Source organism: Bufo gargarizans, chromosome 2 (genome assembly GCF_014858855.1).
Source record: "Bufo gargarizans isolate SCDJY-AF-19 chromosome 2, ASM1485885v1, whole genome shotgun sequence".
In the NCBI taxonomy this organism is placed as follows: Eukaryota; Metazoa; Chordata; class Amphibia; order Anura; family Bufonidae; genus Bufo; species Bufo gargarizans.
The window spans coordinates 152,462,770-152,484,193 of NC_058081.1; the positions used below are offsets into that span (position 1 = coordinate 152,462,770).

General features: G+C 42.4%; 1 protein-coding gene across 2 annotated transcripts in view; it reads right to left on the reverse strand.

Moving 5' to 3' along the window:
* Positions 1-21,424, reverse strand: part of SPPL2A (signal peptide peptidase like 2A) — a 49,374-nt gene that overhangs the window by 17,962 nt on the left and 9,988 nt on the right. For both annotated transcript variants that reach the window (XM_044279606.1, XM_044279605.1), the window contains exons 2-11: positions 20,075-20,191; positions 17,109-17,291; positions 14,665-14,754; positions 13,032-13,165; positions 7,207-7,358; positions 5,551-5,647; positions 5,354-5,455; positions 5,056-5,137; positions 4,357-4,431; positions 3,651-3,707 (exon numbers count right to left, since the gene is read on the reverse strand). In XM_044279606.1, the coding sequence (XP_044135541.1) occupies positions 3,651-3,707; positions 4,357-4,431; positions 5,056-5,137; positions 5,354-5,455; positions 5,551-5,647; positions 7,207-7,358; positions 13,032-13,165; positions 14,665-14,754; positions 17,109-17,291; positions 20,075-20,191 (1,089 nt within the window). The remainder of the gene's footprint in view (positions 1-3,650; positions 3,708-4,356; positions 4,432-5,055; positions 5,138-5,353; positions 5,456-5,550; positions 5,648-7,206; positions 7,359-13,031; positions 13,166-14,664; positions 14,755-17,108; positions 17,292-20,074; positions 20,192-21,424) is intronic.

Here is a 21,424-nt window from a genome sequence, read left to right on the forward strand (position 1 = left end):
ATATATATAATCTATATATATATATATATATATATATATATATATATATATATATATATATATATAATCTATATATCTATCTCTATCTCTCTTGGGCCCGATTCACACAACTGTGGGACCACAGTGGGTCCGCAATCCGCACGGTGCGGTGAAAGGCATGACATGTTCTGTCTTTTGTAGCGCAGAGACACGAAAGGCTTCCATGAGCTTCTAGGTCCATGCCTCCCCACAGCAAAAGATAGGACATGTCCTATCTTTCGTCACATCTTGCGGATCGTGGACCCACTGAAGTTAATGGGTCTGCATCTTGATGCATGGTTCACACGGCCAATGCCTGTGTTTTGCAGAACGAGCAAGCTGGTCCCACGTTGATTCTAAGGCCCCTTTCACACGGGCGAGTTTTCCGTGCGGGTGCGATCCGTGTGGCGAACGTATGGCACCCGCACTAAATCCTGACCCATTCATTTCTATGGGGCTGTGCACATGAGCGATGTTTTTAACGCATCACTTGTGCGTTCAGTTGAAATCGCAGCATGCTCTATATTTTCCGATTTTGACGTGACGCAGGCCCCATAGAAGTGAATGGGGTGTGTGAAAATCGGATGGCATCCGCAAGCAAGTACGGATGCCGTGCGATTTGCACGCATGGTTGCTAGGAGACCATCGGGATGGAGACCCGATCATTATTATTTTCCCTTATAACATGGTTATAAGGGAAAATAATAGCATTCTGAATACAGAATGCATAGTAAACCAGCGCTAGAGGGGTTAAAAAAAATAAAAAATAATTTAACTCACCTTAGTCCACTTGCTCGCGAAGCTGGCATCTCCTTGTGTCTCCGCTGCTGATGAACAGGACCTGGGGTGAGCTACTCCATTAAATAGAGCTTAAGGACCTTCGATGACGTCACTCCGGTCATCACATGATCTTTTACCATGGTGAATCACCATGGTAAAAGATCATGTGACGTACCATGTGATGACCGGAGTGACGTCATCGAAGGTCCTTAACCTGTATTTAATGGAGCAGCTCACCCCAGGTCCTGTTCATCAGCAGCGGAGACACAAGGAGATGCCGGGCTTCGCGAGCAAGTGGACTAAGGTGAGTTAAATTTTTTTTTATTTTTTTTAACCCCTCTAGCGCTGGTTTACTATGCATTCTGTATTCAGAATGCTATTATTTTCCCTTATAACCATGTTATAAGGGAAAATAATACAGTCTTCAGAACATCAATCCCAAGCCCGAACTTCTATGAAGAAGTTCGGGTTTGGGTACCAAACATGCGCGATTTTTCTCACGCGAGTGCAACGCATGACAATGTTTTGCACTTGCGCAGAAAAAAATCGCGCATTTTCCCGCAACGCACCCGGCTCTTATCCGGGCAAAAAAAATGACGCCCGTGTGAAAGAGGCCTAATGGTAGTTGATCCTCAGCACTCTTTGCCGAATACTATTTGCTACATAACACACATCTTCTGAATAAATATTCTGAGAACGGCTGTTAAAGGTTAATACGATTTGGTATGATTTTCCAACATATGTACTCTGTGTGACCTCTAAAGCAGACAATGCATGGGGACATTCTGACTGTCGAACAGCTCTAGTCTTTCACTTGCAATCCCTACTGATATACCCTTCCTGTCCAAGCAGTCTATTGTCAGTCTCTTACTGTCTGTAGCCTAGCTGTACTTAAAAGGGGCTTTCTGAGATTCTGATATTGATGACCTACCCTCAGGATAGGTCATCAATATCCGATCGGCGGGGTACGAATCCTGGCACCCTGGTCAATCATCTGTTTGAGAAGACAGCAGCGCTCCAGTATTGCAAATCAGTTCCGTCCACTTGAATGTGATTGATGACCGTGGTCTAGGAAGAGGCAGTGGTGCTCAATGCTAATCAGTGGGGGTGTCGGGAGTCAGACCCCCCCCCAGTCACTGAAGACCTTTCCTGAGGATAGGCCATCAATATCAGAATCTTGGAAAACCCCTTTAAGCTGCCATATATAGGTCAAGTGTGGCAGCAGATAAGAATGGGCAGGGAGATAGCAAGCAAAGATATTTGACTTTTAGTAGTCTGTAGCACCCAGTCCTGTAGTCCCAAGGTTTGTGGAGGCAAACTCTCCTGTCCAACTTAACAGTGAGCATGTAGAGATGCAACTTCAGAAGGGGCGCACAGATACAAAGGCAACCATCTGATATGACTGTATAATGCACAGGTCCCATTAATTAGTATATGAATCTGCGTGATGCTTGCTGCATCTGCCCCTGTACTGCACAGCATGCAGTTGCGTCTCTCGATACCCAATGTCAGACTCAGCAGCAGAGTATGCCTGGACCCCCTTTTAAAAGGGAAGCATTTTCTAAAAGACTGAGGGGAACCAATGCTAAACTAGCAGTGTTGCTCAAAACAGAAGTAAGCCCCAGCTCTGAATTTTAAAGAAGCACTCCCACAAAAATTTTCACCAGTGACTGTATTTATGAGTTCCATCTTCCCTTCTGATCCTCAGCTGTGTCATGTGACAAACACCGATTTCCAACTGACACATGACAGGAAGTCAGTTACTTCTCTATTCTATGAGACTGACATTAAGGCTTTCATGGAAATACATAGAGAAACTGGCTTCCTATCCACACACAAGATGCTGTGTTATTTGGAGAGTCAAAGCGTTGGTCACATGACACAGCTGAGGATCAGAAGGGAGGGAATAACTTACAAATGCACTCTCTGGAAAGAAAATTACCTTGACTAGTTTACATCATGTACCTTTCTAACAGGTTAGAGAATATTTTTTTTGTGGGAATGCTACTTTAATCACTGTATCAAACTAATGAAATAACTGTTATGAATACAATGTATTTTAAAGGGAATCTGTCACCTAATCTGAGCCTTTTAGACCGCTCAGATCAGGTTATAGACTCCCTTGCCCACATTACAACGGTACCTTAATTTGTGCTGTCCCTTGCCAAAATCGTCCAAAAAAAAAGAGACTTTTACAACTTATGCTAATGAGCTTCGGCAAGTGCCCAGGGGCGGCGTTACTGCAGCAAGTGCCCAGAAAACCACACCTATTTCACCCCTCTGGCCCGCCCTCCTTTCCTATTATTACCTCCTCCTCTCCCTCACAAATCTCACTCCTGCGCCGCTCCACACTTGTCCTGCACACCGCTGTGCCCATTATGGGCAGAGGAACAGGGAGTTGGACAGCGCATGCGCCAGTCTGTAGCTCGAAAATCAACAGGCGGAAGTAACCAGCCGCTGCAGAGGACTGCAATGAAGCCAAAGAAGGGGCGGGTTGGCGCAGCAGAGTCTTTCCTCTAGCAGGCGCGAGATTTGTGAGGGAGAGGAGGAGGTAATAATAGGAAAGGAGGGCGGGCCAGAGAGGTGAAATCGGTGTGGTTTTCTGGGCACATTGCCAAGGGGCCTGGGCACTTGCTGCAGTAACGCTGCCCCTGGGCACTTGCCGAACCTCATTAGCATACGTTTTAAAAGTCTTTTTAGGAAGATCTCGTCGAGGGACAGCACAAATAAAGGTACCATTGTAATGTGGGCACAAGAGTCTATAACCTGATCTGGGCGGTCTAAAAGGCTCAGATTAGGTGACAGACTCCGTTTAAACATGTATAATTCATTTCTGTGATTAGAGTACATACCTTTTCTGTACTTCCTGACGGTCCAGCTGCCACTTCAATCATGATGCTCTGGCCATTCTGAAAATATCCATTAAAACAGAATGAAATATTAGTCAGATGAATACAAGAATACTGACCAATGACTGTAATGCTTAGCCTCCACATGTCCAATTCTCATAGAAAGCTCCAGGTTTCCAACATTTCTTACTGACATCTTTCCACATAAAACAAGTTACAAAGTAAAATCGGTTTTCCTGTTTGTACCCTTGAAGTCACTTCAATGTTTTGGTTTTTTTTCTAGCAATTTGCGTTCATGTGTAATAAAGTCACATTTAATTAAATCAGAGATCTCAGAACGTAATTCAGATATACAGAAATCTTTGGGACGCAGTTGTCTTTCTCTCAGCGATATATCAAAGAATTAAAGAGGTTTTGTACAAATGTGAATGTGCCCTAGGCTACATTCACACTACCCGTTTTTTTTGGGACCGCAAAACACATACGATGATGATCCATATGGCATTTTTTTGCGAAGAAATGGGGGAGAAGAAGTCCATAAGTGGAGTAAGAGGAATTCTTCCTCAAGATATATTACAAAAGTTTCTTATATTCACTTGTACTATTGATATATGGAAAGTTGTTTATAATCAGTTGTACACTTTAACACTTTCTAGGTATATATATATATATATATATATATAATTTTTTTTTTTTTTTTTTTACATACCTTTGTGATGAATGGCGTTATAAAGACAAAAAATACATCATACAAAAGCAAGAGACCTAGGAGTATGACACACGCCTGTAATAAGATAAAGCAGCATAAGTGGACATGGAACAAAATATAATATAAACAACATTTAGAGTATTTAAAAGAAGAAAGGTGAATGCAGTTAGTATCCATATAAAACACAGTTGGTGAGATTTATTAATGCAATAATCACTAATTGTGGTAAGCCTAGATATTGTTTTGTTGGTGAAAGGCATGGCTTACCCCAGGGAGATGCCAGAGGATGAAATGCAGGTAGAGGTCTGAGATAGAGGCTTGTACCCATTTGCCCATTTTTTTTCTGTTATCAGTTAGTACCAGTTACCAGCAACTGCTTTGTAATTATTCCCTTTGTGGTATGGCTTTTATATGATTTCCTATGTTCTTATATTAAGACCAGTTCATTATATATATTGCCATTATAGCCTGGCATCATTTTCAAATTGTTTGTACACTGCATTTTTATGATGTATAATTCGAGATTCTATGGTTCTATGGTACAAGCCTCCGCCTCTGCTACTATCTGCAAGTAGCTTGGACCATTTTCTTCACCAGATAGGAGATCAGACCTGTACACTTAATTTATCAGCATTATAAGAAATGATGATGCAGAGCTGCCGTGGAAAGAATAAAATAGATTTCAGGTACTTTTCTTACCTTGAAATTTGGCATTCTTAAAGTTTTAATAAAATTAAGGCAGAATGCAATTCCAAGAATATCCTGAAGTATCCAAATCCATCTAAAAAAATAAAATAAAGGGGATTTTATCTCACAGCAATAAATGTAACAAGCATATCAAATCTGGACCACAGTGTATCTATGCCCACTACGTGTCCGCTTACATGCTTGCACTCACATGCTTATCTCCACCACTTACAGGCTATTAATAGGACAGTGAAAAATGTGCCACGTGCATCTAAGAATATTGTTCAGTTTGTATCATCACACACAGTACCTGTCTTCATTCCGAAATACTGCCCAAGTCACAGACACAGCTACACAAAAAGCAGCCAGGAAGACTAGTCGCACTTCTGCGCTTTTACTAAAACAAGAAACTCTGTGGAAGGTAAATAATAATAAAAAATTAGACATGATGCCTGGATAAAAAAATAAAAATAAAAAGAATAAAATGAAATCATCCCCATCACATACCTGCATCTTCCATATGGGATGTATTGGATCAATGCAGAGAGACAGTTGAACATACTCAAGGCAGATGCCAAACAAAAGACGCAAATGATAACATACACTGGAAACAAAAGAACAGTCAGTTAATTCGTACATAGACTATAAAATCCACTATGCATCTGTTAAAATGTGAAAGAACATGCCAGACAAAAAGTTTCACCTCTTAGGGTCCATTCATACGTCTGTAGTGTATTGCGGATACGCAATACACCCAGCCGGCAACCCCCATAGAACTGCCTATACTTTTCCACAAGAATAGAACATGTTCTATTTTTTGGCGGAGCAGCGGCACCCACCGCTGGGGAGAACGAAGCCCCAAAAGTGAAGGAGGGCTCACTGCGCAAGCGCAGCCACCCTCTATTCATTTTCTATGGGGCTGGTGAAAACAGCTGAGCGCTAGCTCGACTATTTCTGTCGAGCCCACAGAAGTGAATGTGAGCGGTGGCCGGTCATGCGCGGTGCGCTCCCATTCACTTCTATGGGGGGCCGGCTTGGTGGTGGCCGGACCGGAGTCCTCCAACCACCACCTTGCGGGGCTCCGTTCTTCATACAGGTGCGGGTCCCATCGGTGGGACCTGCGGCTATATGACAATGGGAGCATATCCTAACAATATTCTCCCATTGTCTATGATGAGACAACCCCTTTAATGTACAATGGATTTCCTCCTGTCAAAGAGTAACCATCGACATTGGTGTGCAACTAAGGTGACGTTTTAGCAGATGTAGTAGAGTAATGGATATACTTTTCAGTTCTAGGTTTTCAATTTGTCATCAATCTAAAGGAATCAGTCTACCAGGCACAATACCTTGTATGATTACAGTAGCTCAGAAGAATGTAATGATATATTTAACTTGTAATCCATTGTTTCTTTCTGGAGAAAAAGTACTTTTAATCCATATGAAAATGAGTAGGTAAGTGCACCAAAGAGCAGACCCAAGCCACTCTACACGCTTGCTCCTCCTGGTTCCTCTGCCAGTGCCTTCCTCTACTTCTTGATTGAAATAGCAGGCAAGATGACGATGCAGGAACCTGGCCATGTCAATCAATCAGGAGAGGGAGGAGCTGGCAGAGGAAGCAGGCGGAAAAATGTTGCAGAGTAGCTTGTGCCCACCCTTGTGCACTTACTGGCTCATTTGCATATGGATTATAAGTACTTTTTCTCCAGAATAAAGTGATAGATCACTAAGTGAAATGTATCACTACATTCAGCTGAGCTAGGCCTGGGGACAGGTAGTCTTTAAGGCCGAAACCACAAGACTGTGGGACGAATATGGCCATGTTACAGACTGCAAACCACGGGCATTGGCGTGTGCACTCTGCACCTTGACTTCAATGGGTCCGCAATTTACAAGATGTGGCGAAAGCTAGGAAAGGCGTGGAGACACAGAACTGGAAGCACATGTGCTTCTGGCTCCGTGCCTTCACCCCGCAAAAGACAGGACATGTCCTATTTTTCAGATAGTGAACCAATGGGTCCGTACTGCGATGCAAGGTGCACATTTTGAAGCTCCGCTGTTTGCGGTCCACAGCACGGGCACGGCCGTCCCATGGTCGTGTGAATGGGGCCTAACGTCAAGCACAAACAGGTAGAACACGAGAACTAACCGAGTGTTACTTACCCAACCACTTATAGAAGAAGTAGAGAAGAAGTAACATGACACAGCATATGACAACAAACAGGATAACAGTAAAAGAAGTGAATGTCACATTGTCATCTTTCTTCTTTCCGCCTTCATTTTCCCCTGTATTCTGGGAGGGTCGCAAGTCTTCCCTGCAATAAGAAGTTAATATTTTTAATTACATTTCTGTCTACATTGTACAGTCATCTGTAATAAGTTTCCCTGGATGCGGCTTCAGTCATCTGCCTAAATTATGCATTTCCCTTTAATGCCGACTACATAAATGTTTTTTACCCCAAAGCAGACATCATGTGACAATTGGACACCCACATACACACAAGACTTGTTGTGGGATTAACCGACATATATCTAAGGCCTCGTTCACACCAGCGTTCAGCCTTTCCGTCTCCGCTCCAAAATCATCTTCTGAGCGTAAACCTAACGGACCCCATTATAGTCTATGGGGTCCGTAGGCTCCGCTCGTCTCAGTTATGTGCCCAATTCGTCCTTTCCGTTCTCCTGCTCCTATAACTGAGCAGGAGAACGGAAAGGCTGAACGCTGGTGTGAATGAGGCCTAAATTGTGCATGGATTTCCAGTCACACAATATGCACATTAGTGTTGTAGTTATAAAACCAAGACGGGCCAGTTTTCGCCATCCTGTCAAGGCCATTTTTTTGCAAATCTGACATGTGTCACTTTATGTAATAATAACTTTGGAACACTTTTAGGCCCCTTGCAGACGAGCATTCCTCCCACAGCGAGTCCACATTGCAACACCCGGCCTGACCTCTCATCGCTGCCGGGAGTCACATAGCATTATATTGAATTATCATGCTATGTAACCCTTACAGTTCTGGAATGTTCTGACAGCATTATGCCAGTGTTATCAAATACATTCCAGAACTGTAGGGGTTACATAGCATCATAAATCAAGAAAATGCTGTGTGACCCCCCCCCCCCCCCCCCCCCACACACACACACACACACACACACACACACACACACACACACACACACACACACACACGCTGGAAGGTCAAGCTAGGAGCTGCGTTGCGGACTCGCTGTGGGAGGAACCCTCATCTGCAAGGGGTCTTACTTATCCAAGCCATTCTGAGACTGTTTTCTCGTGATACATTATACTTTATTTTAGGACGTTAGAAGGCTTAGAATTTTAAAATTAATTCTTAAAATTTTTAAGAAAATTTCCAAAACCCACTTTTTAAAGGACCAGTTCAGGTCTGAAGTCACTTTGTGGGGCTAACATAGTGGAAAACCCCCATAAATGACCCCATTGTGGAAACTAAACCCTTCAAGTTACAAGTTACTCAAAACTGATTTTACAAACTTTGTTAACCCTTTAGGTGTTTCACAAGAATTAAAGGAAAATCAAGATGAAATTTCTAAATTTCACTTTTTTGGCAGATTTTTCCATTTTAATCCATTTTTTTTTAACACATCGAGGCTTAACAGCCAAACAATACTCAATATTTATTACCCCGATTCTGAAGTTTACAGAAGCACCCCACATGTGGTTGTAAACTGATGAAAGGGCACACGGTAGGGTGCAGAAGAAAAGCGCCATATGGTTTTTGCAAGGCAAATTTTGCTAGACTCATTTTTAGATGCCATATCCCATTTGAAGCCCTTCCTGATGCACCCTTACAGTAGAAACTCCCAAAAAGTGACCCTATTTTGGAAACTACGGGAAAAGGTGCCAGTTTTATTAGTACTATTTTGGGGTACATATGATTTTTTTTATTGCTCTACATTAAAGGGAACTTGTCATCGGGATTTTGTGTATACAGCTGAGGACATGGGTTGCTAGATGGCCGCTAGCACATCCGCAATACCCAGTCCCCATAGCTATGTGTGCTTTTATTGTGTAAAAAACCCGATTTGATACATATGCAAATTAACCTGAGATGAGTCCTGTATGCGAGATGAATTAAATATATATATATATATATATATATGTATTAAATAGTTTTTTGACACAATAAAAGCACACAGAGCTATGGCGACTGGGTATTACGGATGTGCTAGCGGTCATCTAGCAACCCATGTCCTCCGCTCTATACACAAAATCCCAGTGGACAGATTCCCTTTAACCCTTTCATGACCAAGGGTCAGCGATGCCCCAGTGTCCAGGTCAAAATTTACAAATCTGACATGCGTCACTTTATGTGGTAATAGCTTTGGAACACTTTTATTTGTCCAAGCCATTCTGAGATTGTTTTCTTGTGACACATTGTACTTCATGATGGTCATAAATTTGAGTCAATATATATTTCACCTTTATTTATGAAAAAATCCCAAATTTATAAAAAAAAAGAAAAATTCACAATTTTCAAAACTTCTATTTCTCTGCTTCTAAAACAGAAAGTCATACCTAATAAAATATTTATTACTTAACATTTCCCATATGTCTACTTTATGTTGGCATCATTTTGGAAATGTAAATTTTATTTTTTTAGATGTTAGAAGGCTTAGAAGTTTAGAAGCAATTCTTAAAATTTTTAAGAAAATTTCCAAATCCCACTTTTTAAAAGGACCAGTTCAGTTCTGAAGTCACTTTGTGAGGCTTACATAGTGGAAACCGCCCATAAATGACCCAATTGTAGAAACTACACCCCTCAAGTTACTCCAAACTGATTTTACAAACTTTGTTAACCCTTTAGGTGTGCCACAAGAATTAAAGGAAAATGGAGATGAAATTTCTAAATTTCACTTTTTTGGCAGATTTTCCATTTTATAACATTTTTTTTCTTTAACACATTGAGGGTTAACAGCCAAACAAAACTCAACATTTATTACCCAGATTCTGCGGTTTACAGAAACACCCCACATGTGGCAGGGAGCAGAAGCAAAGGAACGCCATATGGTTTTTGGAAGGCAGATTTTGCTAAACTGGTTTTAAATGTCATCATTGTACTATTTTGGGGGTCATACGCCTTTTTGATCGCTTGCTGTTGCACTTTTTGTGATGTAAGGTGACAAAAATAGCTTTTTTTTTTATGGTGTTTAACGGACGGGGTCTAACATGTGATATCTTCATAGAGACGGTTGTTACGGACGCGGTGATACCCAATATGTGTAGTTTTTTATTATTTTTTATAGTAAAAGGCAATTTATTTTAATTTTACATTTTTATTTATGTTTACTTTTTTTTTTTTATCAAGTCCCTCTTGGATCTTGAAGATCCAGTGGGGCTGATGGCTGTACTATACTTTGCAATGCTCTTGCATTGTAAAGTTTAATACAATCAGATGCCCTGTAGGTGGCAACAGCGGACGCTTTTGCAAAGCCCCCCCCCCCCTCTATTAACCCCATGGATGCCGCTGCATCTATGGGGTTACAGCTGACACTCTCTGCTGATGGCGGCGGCTCAGGAATGGAGCCGCCGCCATCAAACACAGCAGGCGGACTGAGCGGGGGGCAGCGCTGGAAGGGGGGGGGGGGGGGAGGGTGTCACGGCCAGCATTGAGGGAGGTGGGGCAGCAGGAGGAATGTATGGGGCGGGGAGGGGGCGGACTCAAGGAGGGGCGGACATCAGGGCACAGTGGAGACAGGTGGACACAAGGTGGGGCGCAGACCGAGCGGGCACAGATGGGGGGCGGTGGGCACGAGGACACTGCGATTTCAGGCTCTGATCTGCAGAGCGCAGATCAGAGCCTGAAACCGGCATTTTTTCACTGCCTCGATCCGATTGGTTAGTCTGCACAGACTAACCAATCGGATCGATTGCCAGCAAGGGGTCACTCTGATTGGTCCCTTGCCGGCATTACTGCTTTGCAGCGCTTGGATTAAAGAGCTGCCAGAATGTTTATATACGTGGTATGTGCAGCTATCACATATATATACGGATTACGGTCGGGAAGGGGTTAAGTTTTGGCACCATTTTAATTTTTTAGAACATTCATCTGACAGGGTAGATCATGTGCTATTTTTATAGAGCAGGTTGTTACGGACGCAATGATATCAAATATGTCTACTTTTTTTGTTTGTTTCAGTTTTACCTAATAAAGCATTTAAAAAATAATAATAAAAAATGTTTCTGTGTCTACATTTTGTAACGCCATATTTTTTATTTTTCTACAGATCATCTTGTGCAGGGGCTCTTTTTTTGCAGGAAGAGTTGACGTTTTTATTGGTACCATTTTTGAGTACATATGATTTTTTGATCATTCATTATGGCACTTTATGGGGCAAGGTGACCAAAAAAATTGGTTGTTTTGGCACAGTTTTTATTTATTTTTACAGCGTTCACTTGAGGGGTTAGGTCATGTGACATTTTTATAGAGCAGATCGTTACGGACGTGGCAATACCTAATATGTATACTTTTTCTTATTTAAGTTTTACACAATAATAGCATTTCTGAAACAAAAAATGATGTTTTAGTGTCTCCATAGTCTGAGAGCCGTAGCTTTTTTATTTTTTTGACCAATTGACTTAGGTAGGGTCTAATTTTTTGCAGGATGAGGTGACTGATTGGTACTATTTTGGGCATACGCCTTTTTGATCGATTGGTATTGCACTTTATGTGATGTTAGATGACAAAAAAAATAGCTTTTTTTGCACTGTTTTTATTTAATTTTTTAGGTGTTCACCTGAGGTGTTAGGTCATGTGATATTTTTATAGAGCAGGTTGTTACGGACGCAGCAATATCTTAGGCTACTTTCACACTTGCATTTAGGCTTTCCGTTTGTGAGATATGCCGGGAAGGGGCTAACACTAGCGCAGCTCAATAAATTTTAAGCAAAGAACATGGATATTTGATGTACCTAATAGAGCTTTCATGATCCGCTGACAATGTAATAGCAATGGTGCATGGTAAGGTGTCCCACAGCATCTATCATTATAGTAAAGGTCTATTAGCAGTTATTTGTATATTGCTACTGTGGTCTATGAAGTTGTCTAGAGATAAAGAGGGACATTTATTAAGAGAAAAGATTTACAAATTGGTCTTAATCTATCCCCAATTGCATTAGATGTGGCACAATTATTAAGAAGCACACCCTCTTAATAATTATTGTGCATCTGTGCAGGTCCATGTTCCAGAAATCTATGCCAGAGACAGATCTCATGTAGATTTCAGGTATAATCTACTGAGTTTCCTGGCTATGCCCGGCCTCGCACATTCCCACCCCGCTCACTGTTTGGAAAGAATGGCAAGTGGGGAGCAAACCCCCCAAAAGCCACAACATTTTGTGCAAGCAAAGTGTACGCCAAACATTGCAAATTTAGGATGGCAGTTTTGTGGTGTTGATAAATGACCCCCATAAAGAATAGATAGTGATGTCTATGTTAGTGTTTCTGAAAGTAATATACATGGTTGACTAGAAAAATACTGTTGACAAGTTGTTGTATAGGTAGATAATGCTTATATGGGGGGTTATATGGAGGCATTTAAGCTGTATGCCAGTGTGTGACGTTTTATGGAGTCGTACTGGCTGTATACTAGCTGCATGCTGAACATATGTTGGCCTGAAAAGCTATATAGAAATACTATGGGTCTATAGTCTTTTGTAAGGCCATAGAGATATACTGGACATTTGGTGGTATGCTAAGCTGTATTGTGATACTCTGGACCTACAGTAAGGCCATTACAGACATGTAGAAAGGTACTGTTGCTTATGCAGAGCCATAAAAAATGGGTGTAGACAAGCCGTACATTTTCCAAAGGTGAAAGTGAAGTTTCATTACAGAGAATGAGAAGCGCAGTACTATATATTCTAGACATAAGCACTTGAGATAAGAGTATAGGTTCCTTTCTTCATATGCAAAATACATAGTAAAAGACATTTTTCGGCACACTTACAGCTCTGATACTCCACTCCAGTAGCCACCGAGTGCCACGGTGAACACAGAGATAAGGAATATGACCAACATGCTGTAATCAAACAATGGAGGTGCTGGGGAATACATTGTCACATTAATATTCCTTCCAACATCCTAAGAAGGTAGAGAAAAAAAAACCACTTTATAGATTATAACATTCTGGTTTAAAATTTCAATAAATGCCTACACAAAGATTTGAAAGGGGTACTCTGGATAGGTCATCAATATCAGATCAGTGGGCGTCCAGCTGTCGAAAACAACTGATCGGTGGGGGTGCTGGATCCCTATGGAATAGTATAGCTGGAATACCCTATAAAAGGAGTTATCCAAGATTAATACAGACCTCCCACAGTGACCAACCCGAGGTGGAGATTATGCTTACCTGGTCCCCTCCACTGGGTTTGGTGTCTGCTGCTCCCGGGCTGGTTTTGCTCTCCCTTCAGCGCTGAAAGCAACATCCGTCAATGGGGATACATGTGACTGCTGCAGCCAATCAGAGACCACAGCAGTGACCTTCTCCCCTTGTGTCAAGAAAATTGGTTGCATGACGGAAGGAGAGCAGGTCACCTCTGACTGATTGCAGAGGCGATGTGTCCTTCCATCAAGCGATATTTCAGCGCTGCAGGGAGAGAAACAGCTGGTCCAGGAGCAACAAACACCAAACCCAGCCGGGGGAACAAGCAAGTATAATCTCCACCGTGGGTCGACCACTCTGGGAGGTCTTTATTAGTCTTGACAATCCCTTTAAAACTTTTCTCTTAAAAGCTGATCAATTTCTATTATGCTATTTAATATTGTGGACCACAACAGGACACACAGATTACTTGACATTTCACTTTATTAGTAAGAGGATTGGGACAAGACATTACAAGCCATCTAGATTGAAGACAAGACGTACAAGGAAAAACATGACTGAAAGTGAAGTAAGCATCCCTGCCAGATCAATGGCCAAAAATAGATTAAAACTGGGGTAAAGGGAAGAAATAGGTGGAGGCAACAATATAGAAGGAAATTTGGAGCTGAGGTGTCGGTACAAGAGCATTCTAGATTCTAATCAAGTAAATTTTAGCCTATGGGGCGGACTGGCCATAGACCCTACCGCCAAATTTCCCAGGAGGCCGATGCACTGGGGGCCACCCAAGGCCTCCTCATGGCTGCCAACAGGTATGTAAAGATCTGATGCTCTAAGCATTAATTAATGTAGGAGTATAAGGTACTTATGCACCTGGCCAGTGGCTGCAGGTGCCCTCCTGTATTCAACGGTATTGATGCACTTTCATGCTGCAGTGTGGTATTTGGTTCCGAAGTCATTTGTGCTGCACTACAGTATTGCAGGCCTCGACGAGTTCTGTTGTTCCTGCCTACTTGTGTTATCCTGCCTTCGGCAAGTTTGGATCCGCATACAACATGGGGCCAATTTTAGTTTTTTTCCAGGGCCACTTTTAAGTACCCAGTCCGCTCCTATATGCTACAACGTTTTTTTAGTGCAGGTTGAAGGCTAAACCTCAGGCTCAGGAATGGAGGATTATTGGTTCTCCAGATAAGTGGGATGCATGCTCTAGCAGCATTTAGTTGGAGGACATTCCATGCCAGCATGTACAAGTGACACATACCTGCGCCATGTCAACGATATCTCCATATTTCACATAAGCAATAGGTATTGTAAGGCTTTCATATCCACTCCTGTTGTCTGTTGGACGAGGCTGTAATAAACAAAAAAAAGTCAATAAATTACACAAATATCATCCATTTTCACAATACAAACATACGGTAATGGTTTTAGAAATGTTTTGTCCTTAAATCTTTTTTAACAGTTAGAAAAATAAATTTGATGACAAAGAAAAATAAAATAAAATCATCTAATGACACAAAAGAAACATCTAAAGGTGTACCGTGAAAAATAATATTAAATACATGTAGGTTGGCTCAGAAATTAAATAGTTATTTGTGGTTAAATAGGGTCATTGCTAGAACTGCTAAACTGGCCTGGTAAGGAAAGGGGGTAAACACTCCAGTAATGAAATGGTTAATATTAGTTGTATAGTATATCATTTGGCAGTGTATAGCACTGTAAGCACATTACTTTGTGTACATTGCTTCTAGCTGGTCACTGTATGGTGGTGTTTGCTTTGAGTTGAGTGATATTAAAGGGATTCTGTCACCAGTTTTTGACCCCCACATTCAAAAATATGGTTATGTGCATGGTGCCCTTGTGATTCCCAATGTGGTCTTATAAGCTAAATCTGTGTGCTCATTTAGTGTAAAAAACGTTTTATTTAACCTGTCATTCATCAGATTAAGGTGCCCAGGATGACGCTCATGTCTCCAAGATGCCGCCCGCCGCCGTTCGTGCCCAGCTCCTCCTTTGCTTTCATCAGCGATGTGCCCAGCTCCTCCTTTGCAGTCCTGCTCCAACGGTCTTCAATCTGCCCAAGGGGCGGCGTTTCACCCCTCTTGCGCCCAGCCAGCCTCCCCCAACTGCCGCTTTGAAGCGCCGCCCAGCTCATGAATATTCAGTTTGCTGGGCGGTTTCTGCGGTCCCCGCTCTGAAGCGCTGCGCTGAACAGTGCCCGGCGCATGCGCCGGATCTTGTGAAGTCCGGTACAGTAAGCGCCGCCCAGCTCATCAATATTCACTTCGCTGGGCGGCGCTTACTGTCCCCGACTTCACAAGATCTGGCGTATGCGCAGGGCACTGTTCAGCGCAGCGCTTCAGAGCGGGGACCGCAGAAGCCGCCCAGCAAACTGAATATTCATGAGCTGGGCGGCGCTTCAAAGCGGCAGTTGGGGGAGGCTGGCTGGGCGCAAGAGAGGTGAAACGCCGCCCCTTGGGCAGATTGAAGACCGTTGGAGCAGGACTGCAAAGGAGGAGCTGGGCACATCGCTGATGAAAGCAAAGGAGGAGCTGGGCACATCGCTGATGAAAGCAAAGGAGGAGCTGGGCACGAACGGCGGCGGGCGGCATCTTGGAGACATGAGCGTCCTCCTGGGCACCTTAATCTGATGAATGACAGGTTAGATAAAACGTTTTTTACACTAAATGAGCACACAGATTTAGCTTATAAGACCACATTAGGAATCACAAGGGCACCATGCACATAACCATATTTTTGAATGTGGGGGTCAAAAACTGGTGACAGAATCCCTTTAATGTAAGAACTGTATATTATTTTTGCGGTATATGGTCATGGCAGCGCTATAAAACATAGTTAGGTAAGTTATGTAACACTGTATGGAACATATAATCAGGCACTGATCGGTATGGTTATTTATACACTGTAAGACATTACACCATATTAGGTGCAGGGGCACCATCTAAGGTACTGCACAAGGCACCAATGTTATGGTCTTAGCTACTATTTCAGAATCTCTCTGTGTTGACTTGCTGTACTGCTATGGAAGGTCAAAATTTGAGACCCCGTTTGTTTTTGTGGCATTGCACCTGCTTTTTTGTAGCATGGCGCCAGCTGATTTGTGGCATTGAGCCAACCGTTTTATGGCATTGCTTTGTAATGTACAGTAACAGCTGTCACCTTTTCCGCTTTCTTACAGGCATTAAAAGGGTTGTCAGGTTTTTACTGTTCCCATGTACTTATTTATAGAACAAGAAATTATACAGTCCTCTAAAGTTCTGCTCAGATACCTTTCTTAGACTGATGCCTTAGCCCCTGTCTGCACAGTATAATGGTATAGCCCACAGATTGGTCCTGTGTTACGTATCCGTGGGCTAACTGAATACGATAAGAGATATCTGGATGCAATACCAGGGATACATGACTGACACCAAGTTTAGTCCATTCAGTTATAGCATGGAATGCACTGTTTTGGACTAATCTTTGGATTATACCATTTTTTTTCTAGACAGGGTCATATAAGTAAGGTATGGGAGCAGATTATTTAAAGTATGTATAATAGTAAAAAACTGACACAACTTTTAACAAAGTCCAGTAAAAAAAATACTCAATCTGTGTAATCTGAACTAATCCATAAGCGTTTAACAACCCAATGGAATTTAGCTTCAAAGCCATAAAACTCAGCATTATAATCCAGACACCTACCAGACCTTCCTTACTTGCCACAAGCAACATTTTTGCATTGCGGCTCTGAGCGATCACAGCTTTGTCCAAAATCGAGCAATTGCCCAACATCACCACCACGGCTTTATCCTTCAGACTCACGACGGGTACTTCCGACTCGCTGCACAGCCAGACAGATGTTAGATTTTCTAGCTTGAAGTAAAGCTAAAAGAAAAAATTTAATTTGTTTTCAAACCTTGCTATTTTTAATAAAAAATAGAATCAAATCCTACAGTCAAGAAGGATGTGCTATTAGAACAAGGTAGAGATGAGCGAATTGATTCTATTGATTCACAAATCATCCCTAATTTTCCAAAATTTGGATTCTAATGAACTTGAATTTCTTGCGCCATTCATTTCGGGTGAATCGAGAGAGAGACAGAGAAAACTAAATAAGGCATGTCTTACATCTGCTGTAAAAGTAATTTGCATATCTTTGTGTTTGCAGGAAAGATATTCAAAAGTTGAGGTTTTCTAATGCCACCAGATGTTACACATGCTAATTTGTACATATTTTTCACAGAAACCAAGAGAAGCGTTGCCTAGCCTACAATACACCTCACATATACCATGCGGTCACCATAAAAAAAAAATATTACCCACGGCCCCCCCAAGGACCTCTCAGTTAAAATAAAAAATAAAAAAAACAAACAACCTTGTCTAGTCTGATCAAGGGCATTTGTCTGGAAAGAGATATTTGTAGATGACTTAACTGTTATCCTAGTTATAATTTTGTTTTCTGACATGTGTAACTACATCTATCTGGGTTGGCCTAGGTCTGTCTGAAAAAATTCATAGAAAATCAATTGTTTATAGTCTACATGCATACAATTGTATCCACTCTGCGCTTAGGAAACAGTGGTCTGAAAAATCCACATAGCTTCCGTGAGCAATCTGCAGTCCCATTATAGAAATTGCTATTCTTCTGATTTTTGTCTGTTTTGCGAACAAGAATAACAATTTCCATATTGGGACTGCGGATTGCACACAGAAGGTATTTGTGGATCTGTGGTTTCCTGAGAGCAAAATGGATACAGTTGAGTGCATGAATCCTAAAAACAAGTCATTTTCCTACAGTTTCTTTCAGACTGACACCAAAGCATGAGGATGCACTTTCATGTTGCAAGAAAAGAAGACAAAGCTAGCGAACATATGAAAAACACACACACAATGCAGCCTTCTTTCCAAGTGGAAAAGAAATCAGATTGTCTCACATCAGCTGATGTAGCGTGGCCAAACCAAATCATTGACTGACCTTTTAAACAGGCCTTCAAGCATAACTAGAAAAATAGCTAAGCCACCTGCAAATTTCTCTTTCCAAGAGATTTCCCTTTATCAGACCAAGACAGAGCAATGTTTTTTTTTGTTTTTGTTTTTACCCAAGAGGCCTTAGGGGCCTCTGCGCTAGTACTATTTTTATTAAGGAGGCTGCCTACTATATGTGTATTATGGGCTACACAAAACTTCTCAAATTCTGTTTGCTCAGGAAAGGTATTTTAAATGTATTTCCCAGAAATCCAAAGATAAGCTAATTACCTTTCCAGCAGAAGTAAGATATGCTAATTTTCACATATTTTTGCCCGGAAACCAATAGCAGCAGTGCCTGCCCAACAATACTCCTCATGCATACTAGCCACTCTCCATTCTGAGAAAGAGTACCCACCAGACGAATCGCATATATTCTCTTAATAGTCCTCTCCATCTCTATCTAGGACTCATACTGCATTTATTCTGCAAGATCATAGTAAGTTATATACCAATTTTCAGAGCAACTGGTGCATATTTGATCGATGTAGAATTCATTTGGGTCAAAATGGAATTTTTGGTAAAATTCATTGAATCAGACCCAAAACTAATTTCAAATGGTCATGTGACACAAGGGCAGCATAGCTGGAAAACCCAGATGCAGAGTAGTACAGACCAAACTCAGGGGAGGGACCAGGTAAGTATGATCACAGGGGATCAGCCATTCTGATGTAATGTTGGATAACCCCTTTAAGGGGCTGTTCACCGAGTGGCGGTTTAAAGCCACGACCGTTCCAAGAAGGGACATTTCCCTTCTCAGCAAGGTCACGGTCAGTCCACGATCTTCAGCACTGTCTCCCATTGAAAAGAATGGGAGTCAGAAACAATGCAGCCGCTGGCTAAATTTTGGCACGGTGTCCACGCCTAAATTCTACCATTAAAAAATGCTAGGTGAACGGCCCCTAAAAGTTGTGGCCGTTTTTCCCAACTAAACAATGGATACTGCTCAGAAGGAATAGTTACTATGCGCGCATGGAAATATAGGAGACATTGGGGCAGATTTACAAATACCGTCTAATGGTAAGGCAGTATAAACTAAGACAGACAGTCTTAGGGTCCATTCACACGTCCGCACCTGTTCCGCAATTTTGCAGGAACGGGTGCGGACCCATAAATTCTCTATGGGCCACAGAGCGCGGCCCCAAACTTCTGTGTTTCGTCCCCGAACTTCCGGTCCGCAGCTCCGCAAAAGATAGAACATGTCCTATTCTTGTCCGCAGCTGCGGACAAGAATAGGCATTTCTATAGCGGCTGCCGGCCGGGTGTGTTGCGGATCCGCAACACACCACGGACGTGTGACTGGACTGTTAAACTGTGCCAAATTAATCACAGTGACTGATGCTGGATGATCTATCTGGTCCACCTTTAGATTGTCTAATGTAACTTTTCACCACCTATTTGTTGCCATAGTTTTACAACAAACTTCTGGCGCTTTTTAAGCCACACCCCCTTTCCCACAAAGCCATCCCCATTTCCGCCAAGTCTCACTCCTTGTTGGACATAGTCTAAAAAATGTAAAACTCTTCATAAATGCATAAAAAATAAATAACTAAAAAAGTTTAATAGTAAATCTGTCCCATTATGTCACTACAGTAATTTCTCAGGAGAGACATACATGTGCACATCTAGTGCAGTAAACTCACAGCATTGGTGTAGGATGTTGGGAGTGACGTCCATGAAGAATTGTATGTGATGCAATAATCTTTCGCAGAATTCGATCCCCCGTCAACTGCATGTAAAATACCTTGAGTTGCACGGATCTGTAAAATAAATACAGCTTTGTATGAGACCGTATTAAACAAATACGCCGCAGGCTTCCCTCACGTTCTCACTTTATTTGACAAAGGAAAGGCAAATTCTGAGACTTACCTTGAAGTATTTTCTCAACAAAGCAAATAGAGGAAGACGCAAAGGAAAATGTCTTCCATTCTATATGCAAAAACTAACACAAGGAGAACCTGTCATCACATTTCCTATGAAATAAACATAGTAGAGTGCACTGCGCCTGAAGACACTCAACGTGCAACCGTATGGTGCCGCCATTAGACCAAAAGCTTTGATTCCAGGAAGGGAACGTCTCTCTTATGTTACATGCAGTGAAAATGCACAATATGCACCATATGATTCATACAACATGGGCCTGTAACATGGCTGTATACAAGAGACCTAACCTTTGAAATGGGTTTGTTCACTCCTAGACATCAGCATCTAGGTCTAGGACAGTGAAAGTTATTGTGAAGGGGTTAATATCTGTATGCCTGCCGATCTAAGGCATTAAAGAGGTTGGCCACCTTTTAAGGGATCTGCAAGGGAAACAAACTTACCTGCACCCCAACCTCAGCTGCTTCGCTAGGGTCCCCTGCTGTCAATATCTGCTTTGACACCACTGCAGCCAATCGCTGGCCGCAGGGGTGACCTGCCCCCCCCCCCCCCCCCCCCGCCTTGCATCACACGGCCAATCAGCAAGACAGGTCACTGACTGCAGACAGCGATTTGGCTGCAGCGGTGTCAAAGCAGATATTGGCAGCGGGGGACCCACGCAAGGCAGTCGATGCCATAGAGCAGGTAAGTATTCTACCTTTCACGCTGGGTTCACACCTGAGCGTTTGCGATGGAGCGCTCTGTATGCGCGATTGTACCGGCGTTTACAATCGCGCATACAGAGACAAGCGAACACCCATTGTCGCGCGTTCCCGAAAGTCTATGTACGGGAACGCGCGACAAAACGCCCCAAAGAAGCTCAAGAACTTTTTTGAGCGTCGGGCGTTTTACAGCACGATCGTACGCGCTGTAAAACGCCCAGGTGAGAACCATTCCCATAGGGAAGCATTGGTTTCTCCTTGTTGAGCGTTTTACAGCGCGTAGGAACACGCTGTAAAACGCTCAGGTGTGAACCCAGGGTTACAGGTTTCTTCAGGAGGAGGGTTAACCAGGTGTTATCCGAAGTATCTATGGTGGTCTTTTGCAGTAAGGAGGTTAAAGAGAACCTGTCA